The following is an 11,505-nucleotide window of genomic DNA, read 5'->3' as shown; positions in this document are numbered from 1 at the left end:
CTTACGTTAACGTTATACATGTATTATGTTTAGTCCTAAAAATCAGTTCCCGTTAAACAAATCTACTTAAAATACACATATAAAGAATCTGCTTCCAAATAAAATATATACAGAAAATACTTTTAACATTGATATATTACCTTACTTTAATATTAATCATTTATTGAGCATCAACCATTTTATAAGCATATTTGTATGAATTCAGGTTTTTGAGATTTTAATATTTCATATTTGACCTCTTAATATTTATAATAATAACTGACCAGGCTTTTACTTACATTTTTTTGACTAATATTTTAAAGCAAGGTCCATTAGTTGACAATATTGATGCATTATCTAATGAGCAAACATTTTTTTCATTAAATATTACTCTTTTTTTTATGTTTATAAATAAATATATAGATAGATTTCAATAAATAATATTAGATAATACATTATAAAATGTATCTTCAATGACAGATTTTCTTAGTCACTTTGGTTAATTTCTCAGATCAGAATTGAAATTCTCAAAACTACCTGTTCAATCTTCACCTCATTGTGTCAGTTGTGCACATCAGAAAAGCAGTCTCTCATTCTTTTGAACAAGTTGCAAATGCTTTTGTACATCCGTGCACATGATTAAGTGCAATTCTCTGATATTCCCTACATTATCAATTGCTGATGTCATGTTGATCTAAATGTATTATTTTAATCTCTGTTTAATAGACTCACCCCTCATAACATTTAATACTTTGTTCATGGCGTAAATCTTCACATGCAAAATAGCAGAACAAGTTGTCATAATATTTTATCATAACGCTTTTTCTATAAATTTCCATTAGACTTTTTTTTCTAAATCTGTCTACAATTGGTACATTTCTCCCAGTTGAATCTTGCCTTTTTTTCCTAATAAAGGTGCATCACAAAGGAGATTCCCATCCTCACATTTACTTTCAAGAGTTCACACTTAGCTGATGATTGATAATAGAGCTTGTTTGGCATGCTGTCCCGGGAGAGAGCGCTGAGCTCATAAGATCCTCGAGCCCTGGGCTCCCTTCCGTTGCAGGGCGAGAGGGGAGTTTAAGCTCAGGAAGATCTCTATGACTCCCCCTCCTGCTTATTGTAGCTAAGTGTCAGAAATGGATGCTTAGAAGGTGTACTTAGAGCTTGGCTAAAATATTTTGGATTAATTGTGTAGGGTGCTTGTTTTTGAACTGTGGGAAGAAAACGGAGGACCCGGGGAAAACCCACACGAGCATGGGGAGAATGAGCAAATCTCCGCACAGAAATGTCGCCTGGTTTGGAAGGGAATTAAAGCAGGGGCATTCTTGCTGTGAGGCGCTAATCGCTGGCGACCGTGTCGCCCGTTTGAAAGGAGGGAAAGTAGGGTTTGGTGGGGGGGTTTCTTCAAGATGAAGATATTGAGATGAGAAAAGTCTGGTTATGTATAGTGAGGTAACTATCATCTGATAGGATAATTAGTCATTAGCTAAAGTCGGAACAGCTGTGAACAACCATAAGCACGTGACCCTCTTGAAATTTGTTTATAAATAAACTTCACTTAGTTTTGTTTTTCTTTGTGCTACAGTGCTGTCTTTTTCTTTCTGTATCACAATGACAAGATCTTCCAACAAATTACAGTACAAACAGCCAAAAATAATCATTTATATCCATATTTTATATCAGAACACCCCTTCAGAGTACTGACAACATGACTAAGTAACTTGCCTGTCTTATCTATACACAATGACACAACGACTTTTAATTCTGATGGCGCTGACATTCATTGACAGAAATGTAGTTTTCAAAGATGAACTAAGTTTTTTGAGCAAGAGACTGGCTTTTGCAGATAATCCTTGGTGTTTAGATATTTGTACATATTGTTTTGAGAAATGCACTTTCTGTTTTGCAAGAGTTTCAGTTCTGATTTGAGAAATGCACCAAAGCGACTGAAAAAAAAACTGTAATAGGTGTATTTTTCATGTTACCTAATGAGGAAAACTAATGCTCACAAATGAAATTGGGCTGTAAATCGAATTAGTTTTTTAAAATAAAACAAAAAAAAAGCCACAGACAATAAAAAAAATCAAATGATCTTGTGGAAAAAAAAAGCCTTTGATGGTTTTTAGAGCTGAATTTGTGTCTGTAACTTCCTCAGCTGTGTTTTTATGAAACCTCATTTTACATCATAAAGCTGGTGATAATTGTGTCATTTTGAAACCATCACAGGAAGTAGATTTGCCATCACTGCTAATAGAAATACACCATCAAACACACAACACTACTGAACAGTTCATCTGACCACAACAGTTATTCTAAACACTGATCACTAGAATCGTTGCTCTTTTACCTACACACTCCTCTGGCGTACAGTATTTAACATCCACTGAAGGTTTGTTTGCTGTACAGCAGAGCATAAAATGAAGAAAGCGTCTAAATCAAGATAGCAGGAAGAGCTTATGTCTACAGCGAGGCCTGGTTTACCAGCGTTCCCATAGTGCCCTGAATAAACACAGCTCTGTCGTGAGGACATCTGGCTTAGCGCTCAAATATGCTGAATCGGCCCTGGGTAAACAGACCTCGCTGAGAACAATCATGAAAGCATTGTCATTTTATTTGCTGGATGTGTGGCATTTTGAAAAGATTATATATATATATATATATATATATATAGATATATATATATATATATATATATATATATATATATATATATATATAGATATATATTAAAAAGAGGTCTAACAATGCTTATTTAACGATTAAAGGGCTAGTTCACCACCCAAAAATTAAAGTGGTCATTGTTTTCTCTCCCTTGTGTGGTTTTAAACGATTACAAGTTTCTTCTATTGAACACAAAAGAAGATATTTTGAAGAATGTTGGCCCTTGGGCCCATTCGACTTCTGTAGTAAGAAAAAATGACATTTTTCAAAATAGTTTGCCTTTTTGTTCAACAGAAGAAAGAAACTTAAATTGGTTTGCACAAGCGAAAGGTGAATTAATGGGGGAATTTTCATATTTGGATGGACTATGCTTTTAAAAGGCTCGTTCACACCAAGATTAATAACTATATTAGCACCCGAACCAGTGTAAACGTTAATATTTTTGTATTTGTATTTATTTTTTATCGTCTGTCACTTAACATGTTTGTGGTGGTTAGAACAGGGTAGATTCTGATTGGCAGTCAGTGTTGTTATTGTTCATCAGCTTGAAACAAAATAGATCTGAAGGTGACGATATTGTGTTTCTGTTGTATTATTGTTAGTTTTATAGTATACTCTGCTATTCTAATACATTTACAACCTTTTGAAAATAGTTACTAAATTAATTAATGTTTTATTTGTTTGCCTCGAGTGGGCTAAAAGTTAATTCTCTAATATGACACATTGCGCTCTCTACTTTTGTGTTCAATTCAATTCAATTCAGCTTTATTTGTATAGCACTTTTACAATGTAGATTGTGTCAAAGCAGCTTCACATAAATGGTCATAATAACTGAAACAGGGTAGTTCAGTTTTTAGTGTTTAAGTTTAGTTTAGTTTAGCTCAGTTCAGTGGTTTAAAATCATTACTGAGAGTCCAAACACTGAAGAGCAAATTCATCGATGTGTAGCTTTACCGATCCTGAACCATGCATTGTGTCCATTAAACTTTGCGTCCCTCTTTTTTGGGGGGGGTGATGGTCGACAGCCTTCAAAATGTAGTTAATAAAAAAAGTTTGTTTTGATATTATGACGCATCAATCAGTCTCTATAGGCATGTTTCTGTTTTATCCAACACAGGCTTATTATGAAAATGTAGCCCTATTTATATATTTCTGGAAATCGCGAATTATGTAGCTAGAAGTACGTATGGCTGCATTTCGTGGTATGATGCCGTTCCTTTCACACTAACCAGCTGACTGTTTACTTTTGTCTTTCCCACAGTTGCAGAGAGGAGTTGACCGTGACGACAGGGTTTGATTCCAGCAAAGAATAGTTCCAAAAAAGCGAGAGACAAAAACAGAATCCAAAAAATAAACAAGTAAATAGGGTGAGAATGTTGTAAAATCTAAAAAAAAAAAACATGGTAAAAATCAGGCGAGGGCTTTTCTTTTTCTGGATTTTTATTAGAAAATTGTTGGTTGGGTTTAGGGAGTTAGGTGGGCGAGTTAAGGAAGGAGGAAAGTTGGTCAGTTGATCAGTCAGTGACAGCAGCTGCTTAAAAAGCATACACAGCGGCCTCTGGTGGATTTATGAAAAAAAAAAAACAGAAAAAAAAACATCTCCTGGGACATATTTAGCGCTTTCCAGAAATGTATATAGGGTACATATTCAGAATGAGCCTGGATTAGTTTTATCATTTGTTGCTTTACATTTTCAAGCTCTTTAAAGGATTCATTCATTCATTTTCTTAACGGCTTAGTCCCTTTATTAATCTGTGGTCGCCACAGCGGAATGAACCGCCAACATATCCAGCACGTTTTTACGCAGCCACAACCCACCTCTGGGAAACATCCACACACACACATTCACAAATACACTCATACACTACGGACAATTTAGCCTACCCAATTCACCTGTACTGCATGTCTTTGGACTGTGGAGGAAACCGGAGCACCCGCAGGAAACCCACACGAACGCAGGGAGAACATGCAAACTCCACACAGAAATGCCAACTGAGCAGCGACCCAGCAACCTTCTTGCTGTGAGGCAACAGCACTACCTACTGCGCCACTGCGTCACCTCTTGAAAGAATATGCATAACTATTTTACTGACTGCCACAAAGGACTTTTAATGTAGTTTTATTGTCTGTCACTTTAAATGTTTGTGATGGTTAGAACAAGGTAGATTCTGTAAAAATAAAAATAATCAGTGGTTCCTGTCATCAGTTTTGTTTGCCTTGAGTGGGCTAAAGGTTAATTCTCTTATACGATACATTGCGTTCTCTACTTTTGTGTCTTCTAAACTTTGCGTCCCCTCTTTTTTTGGGGTGATGGTCGACATTCTGAAAACCTAGCCCTATATACATTTCTGGAGATTGCGAATTATCTAGCCAGAAGTATGTATGGCTACATTTTTATCTTTAGAACAAACACTACGGCGATATGACGCTCCTCCTTTTGTGCTCACCAGCTGACCGCTTACCTCCGTATTGATGGCTTTCCCACAGTTACCAGTTTGTCCAGTAGCTCACTGCGAACGTCAGCTTGAGATGCAGCGAGGAGTTGACCGTGATGACAGGGTTTAAGTCCAGCAAAGAATGGTTCCAAAAAGTAAGACAAAAAATAGAATCCAAAAAATTAAATAAACAAGTAAATAACAGGGTGAGAATGTGGTAAAATCTGGAAACATGGTAAAAATCAGGTGAGATCTTTTTCAGTTTTCTGGATTTTCTTGTTTTTAGAAAACTGTCAGTTGGGTTTTTGAAAACACTATTGGTTGGGTTTAGGAAGGAGGAAAGTTGGTCAGTCGATCATTCAGTCAGTCGAGAGCGGCCGCTGGTGGATTTAGGCGAGAACAGCTGGCGCGAATGGCACTCGCAAAAGAAATTTGAGATCTCTAAAAGTGTACACAGCGGCCTCTGGTGGATTTGCGAAAACAAAAACTGCAACAAAAAAAAAACACACACAAAAAATATATATATATATATTTCCAGGGACGTATTTGGCGCTTTCCAGTAATGTATATAGTGTTACATATTCAGAATGAGCCTGGGTCAGCTTTATCATCTGTTGCTTTACATTTTCAAGTTTCCTTTTAAAATATTATATGCACAACTTTATTACTGTCTGCATAAATGGATTTTTTATGTAATTTTATTGTCCTAAGCTCATTCAAGCAGGATTGATTCTGATTGGCTGTCAGAATTTTTATATCTAATAGCTCATTGTAACATGTGTTAGCTACCTCTTCGCAAATAGTTTTGAGCATATTGGTAAATTGGTGGATCTCAATTGGTTGAGCTCCTCCAGATGATTTGAACTATTTTATAGTGACAGTCATTGTCCTTAAAGGCTAAAAGACGTCCGACACAACACAAGATTTCATACTGTTTAATATATGCATGTTGCAGTTTTGAAGTCTGTAACTTCAAATGCACAGATTTTTCAGTGTTTATTATCTGGAAAATGTTTTATGAAAATGATTTCTGTGACATTGTTTTACATTGATATTTCTATATCTTCATGTTCCTTGGCATGTCGGGCCTTTTCTAGGACTGGGCAACTCATCGAAATTAAATGTAAATGCGATTGATCATGCACATCTCATTTGGAAAGCACGGTTGTGTGTTTACTAGTAAATCTCCTACCGAAGGACAGAGGACGCTCTCATGTGGCAACTCCAAACATAAAGACACCTAGGAAATCCGCATAGTGTTGCATTATTGATCAATATCATTGATTCAGCTTGACGAAGGCCCTGTCCACATGAACACGGGTATTTTCAAAACCACACATTTTTTTATGCGGTTTGGCTGTTTGTCAACACAAAAATGCAGTGACACTGCAGTGTTAGGTCACAGTAACCGCAACGTTTAGAAGAATCTGGCCAGGGTGAAGATTTTCAAGGTACAGTGTGGTCGTATAGACGCTAACACCAGAGTTTTAGCCTCATGATGTTAGCGTGCATGCTGTTTTCTCCTCTCTGGTTGGCCAACCCGGCGGGCTACAAGCCAAACACGAAAGTAGTGAATAAGGCAACTTGAAATCGCGTATTCCGCATTGTTCGATCATGGGACGTTAATCCGCCTCTGTACTCACGTTTGCATTGACTTAAATGCAATTTACTAGCAAAATACACTTAGTTTGATGTAAACTCAGTATACAAGTGTCACTATCGCCACCTGTTGGTCTGGCGTGCCCATTACTTGCCTCACAATGTGTTATCATGCGGACGAAACCTTTTTTAAAAATACCATTTATAAAAATACCCGTGTATGTGTGGACATAGCCTAATAATCACAAGACTGCTCTTTAAAACACTTGAATGGAGTTGCAAGTGTACACGTGTTCATAATGTGGTATTTTCCATGTGCAGCATTTACTGCAAACAGCTGTTAATCACTACAAAGTGACACAAACTTGATCATCTTGGATAGTTTTAGGTTCATTCATTCATTTTCCTTCGATTTAGTCTCTATTTCAGAGGTCGCCACAGCAGAATGAACCACCAATTATTCCAGCATATGTTTTATGCAGCGGATGCCCTTCCTGCCACAACCCAGTACTGGGAAACACCTATACAATCACACACACTCATACCAACTTTAGGCCAATTTTGTTTATCCAATTCAGTTACAGTGCATGTCTTAGGACTGTGGGGAAAACACAGAGCACGGGGAGAACATGCAAACTCTGCACTAAAACGCCTCCTGGCCCAGTCGGGCCACTCAAACCATCCTTTTTCTTGCTGTGAGGCAACAGTGCTACCCACTGAGCCACCGTGCCGCCCCTATTGTTTTGGATTCTAAACAATATTTTGCATACGTTGTGAGTATCAGCTTTGTGTAGTAAATGATGCTCCATCTGAAGGCACCTGCTGGATCATACTAGAACCGGCTTTACTAATAAAATGAGCATGAAAATCACCTTCGATTAATTGCCCAATCCTAGCCCATACTACTAAAATGACTTCAGTTTTGCTACTTTGTGATGTTGCCCTGATTTGATTTGGCCTTGCTCTTGTATATGATTGTACATTTCAATGTAAATGTAAAACAGATAAACTTACACAGTCTGTTATCTTATAAAACAGTCTTGTACATTCTTTCATGAAACGGAATCTCGGGGTGTCAAGGATTCAGCCAGATAATCCAAACGTCTTTTATGCTTCTTGCTTTGGCTTTTAGTCCCAATGTCAAATGGGCCGTGTTGTCATAAATATAAAAAAAAGCTATGATTTTAGGTGTCCTGCAAAGAAAGTAACACCGTTTCAGTCCAGCTGTGCACTGTTCTCTGTACAGCAGTCCTCCTCACCAGTACTTGTGCTTCTGAGAGAGTGCTGTTCCAGTACTCAACATTAGTGGCGGCGCTACGCCTCGCTGATGCCCTCCCAGTTCATGCCGGTGTAGTCGGCTTCAGTCAGGTTAACTGTAAAAGGCCCCTCTATTGTGTGGGGCTCCACGTGCTGCTCCTGAGAGCTGGAGTTTATGTTGTTCACACGCCACGAGTTCAGGGGACGGATGGATTTCTTAAAGCGCTGAGTGTAAGAAACATGTTAGAATGACTGTTAAAGTACAAAGCACAAATAAAGTACAAGTTGAAGTACAAATAAAAATTAATAAACAATTATCATGAATTTAACCACTTATTAGACATTTTATATATAATTGGTGTTAATATACAATTTGTTAAAATTTATTTTAAAACATTTTCTACTCCATTCATTCATTTATTTTCTTTTCAGCTTAGTTATTATTCAGAGGTCACCACAGCAGAATGAACCACCAACTTATCCAGCATATGTTTTCTGCAGCGGATGCCTTCCAGCTGCAACCCATCACTGGGAAACAGCCATACACTCTCATTCACACACATACACTACGGACACTTTAGCTTTCCCATTTCACCTATAGTGCATGTCTTTGTGCTGTGGGGGAAACTGGAGCACCTGGAGGAAACCCACACTAACACAGGGAGAACATGCAAACTCCACACAGAAGTGCCAACTGACTCAGCCAAAGCTTGAACCAGTGACCTTCTTGTTGTTAGGTGACAGCGTTACCCACTGCGCCACCCCATTAATTTTTTTATTTGTATTAACTAGTTAAAAAAAATTAACTATTGTTATTAAATAAATAAAAATTTTAAATAATTGATTGAAATGGTAAATTTGTATATTATTCAATAATACTTCATACAGAGATAATTCACCCAAACATAAAAATGTACCCTCCCTCAATGGGTTCCAAACCCTTAAGATTTTCTTTCTTCTGTTTAACACAAAAGAAGATATTTTGAAAAATGCTGAAAACCTGTAATCATTAGCTGGGTCTCATTTCAGAGGATGCATTCAAAATGCGCTGCGTCATCAGGGCGTAAAAAAAGGCTGTCTCATTTCAAAAGAATGAGAAGGCTCCTTCACATGCAGCCTCAAAATGCGTCCTTCCTTTCCCAGGTAATAAAGGACACAACCGGTGGGTCCTTCGCAGCCTCGAACATCCCAAGATTCATTGCGCGCTGATACCGGCAGGACGTTTTTAAAAGAAAACTCCAGATTAAATGTATGAATTAGGTTTATTTTACTTGAATATCTTGGTGAAAATCAAGAAGAGTATGACATGTCTTACTAAACAGGGATTTTATAGACCGTTTACATGTTTATGTGTACCAGTATTGATCAAAGCAAATATATTTCCAGCTTTTGTAAACCTTGCTTTGTCTTCAGATCGCTTAAACTATGTTTCCTTGAAAAAAAAAAGTAATTACAAATTTTAAAACAGCTCACTAACAGCAGCTGTTATGGTGGCCTGGTGATGAGATCAGTCCTCTGTAGGCTAGATCGTCTCATTTCAAAACGCTCGGTTCAGTCTGTGTGGACTTCGAAGGACTTACCTTTGAAGTCTGCATCCGTCAGAGGATGCAGCCTCTGAAAGGAGACACAGCTACTGACCTCCATAGTAGAAAAACAAATACTATAGAAGTCAATGGTTACCAGTTTTCAGCACTTTTCAAAATATCTTCTTTTATATTCAGCAGAAGAAAGAAACTTATAAATGCTTGGAACAAGTGAGGTGATTAAATTGATGACAATTTTCATTTTTGGGTGAACTATCGCTTTAAACTCTTTTAGCACATTATACATGTACATTATATATTACTTATCATTTTAAAATATAGTAATTATAGTTTTAATATCTCATAGTGTAGTGTATTGGATTGTATGTTTGTTTAGACTTACATCTTTAAGAGTTCCAGACTCTTTACTGATGGCCACGATCGCCCAGATGAGGATCTGCAGGCAGCATAAGGCGCCCATACAAACACCCAGAGCTTTGCCCCAAATCGGATACACATATGAGCCATAGCGCAGAGAAGTTCGGTACATCTCAATGAAGATATAGGTCAGGATGAACTGTACACAGAAAACAATCTCTGTAACATTGTGAATAAAAGAGAGAGAGAGCGCTAAGTGAATAGAAGCATCACTGTCAGTGAGATCCAGTGTCCCATTAGATTTGAATTATTCATGACACTGGACACAGGACTGACAGTGTTTGATTCCACTCAACAGGTAGCAGAGACACACTTCTGATCATAAAAACAACTCTGGACCTGACCATGAAAATCTCACAGACCTTCAGGCTACTCTGACCCTAGCATGAGCTACATTATTAACATTTAAATCATGCTATAAATCTGCAAATTAAAACTTTATCACGGACTGTGCTGAATCCCACTAGAGACATGTTTGCATTGTGCTAGCTGGAAGTGTTTTAAATGATGAAAATTGCTAAATCTGGAAAGGAATGTTTGCAGGACACACCAGCAGTGTGGAAAATTGTGCTTGTAACTGCATGAAACATCTAAAACATGTTAGCAGTGTGCTAAACCAAACTAAAAATAGGCTAGCTTTTTCTAGAAATTTGATCCTTTATGTGGTAATGTATTAAGAATTGTGCTGGGAACATGCTAAAATATGCTAAGGTGAGTTAAATTGTAGGCTACAAAAAGTGTTTTAAATCATGACAGAAAATGGCTAGCAACATGTTACAATACAACTAGCAGTGGTTTTTTTATCATATTAGAAACGTGTAGACACAGTGAGCTACGTCATGCTAGAACCTAACTAAAACAATCAACGTTTCTAGCAAGCAGTGTTTTAAATCAAACTAAAAACATGCCAGCAGTATAATAAATTTAGCTAGAAACATTGGCAACCCTGCTGAAAAAAACAGCTTAAACCAGCCTAGGCAGGTTGGCTGGTCTTAGCTGGTCGACCAGTCTGGTTTTAGAGGGGTTTTGGCCATTTCCAGGCTGGTTTCCAGCCATTTCCAGCCTTGTCTTAGCTGGTCAAGCTGGGAGATGACCAGCTAAAACCAGCTTGACCAGGCTGGGAGCCCAGCCAAAACCAGCTATGTCCAGCTTAAACCAGGCTGGTCAAGCTGGTTTTAGCTGGATTTAGCCGGTCATTTACCGGCCTGACCAGCTAAGACCAGGCTGGAAATGGCTGGAAACCAGCCTGGAAATGGCCCAAACCCATCTAAAACCAGCCTGGTCGACCAGCTAAAACCAGCCAACCAGCCTATGCTGGTTTAAGCTTGATTTTTCAGCAGGGACGTTTCTAAAAATTCAGTGTGGTAGGCTAATAATGCTTAAAATAAATTGTTGTAGCAACACGCTAAAACATTGATAGTGCAAAATATTACAAGAAACATGTTAGCAACATGTTCAACCTTTACAGTTAGCATTGTTTTCATACTGAAACCATGCTAAAAACATAATGTCAATGTGACAAAACATGCAAGACGTGCTAAATTTTGCTTATAAAATCCTAACAATCTAAAACATGAGCCAGTGAGTTTAATGAAGCTAACATGCATGCT

General features: G+C 37.7%; 1 protein-coding gene across 1 annotated transcript in view; it reads right to left on the bottom strand.

The window, feature by feature from the left end:
* Positions 1 to 5,998: 5,998 nt before the first annotated feature.
* Positions 5,999 to 11,505, bottom strand: part of slc6a7 (solute carrier family 6 member 7) — a 31,386-nt gene continuing 25,879 nt past the window's right edge. Inside the window, 2 exon segments of the mRNA NM_001080580.1 lie at positions 5,999 to 8,159; positions 9,861 to 10,034. Coding sequence (NP_001074049.1) covers positions 7,992 to 8,159; positions 9,861 to 10,034 — 342 coding nt within the window. The 3' untranslated portion in view covers positions 5,999 to 7,991.

Source organism: Danio rerio, chromosome 21 (genome assembly GCF_052040795.2).
Source record: "Danio rerio strain M-AB ecotype USA chromosome 21, GRCz13ab, whole genome shotgun sequence".
NCBI lineage: Eukaryota > Metazoa > Chordata > Actinopteri > Cypriniformes > Danionidae > Danio > Danio rerio.
Note: the sequence above shows the minus strand (reverse complement) of the source record. Positions and strands in the feature narration are given on the sequence as shown.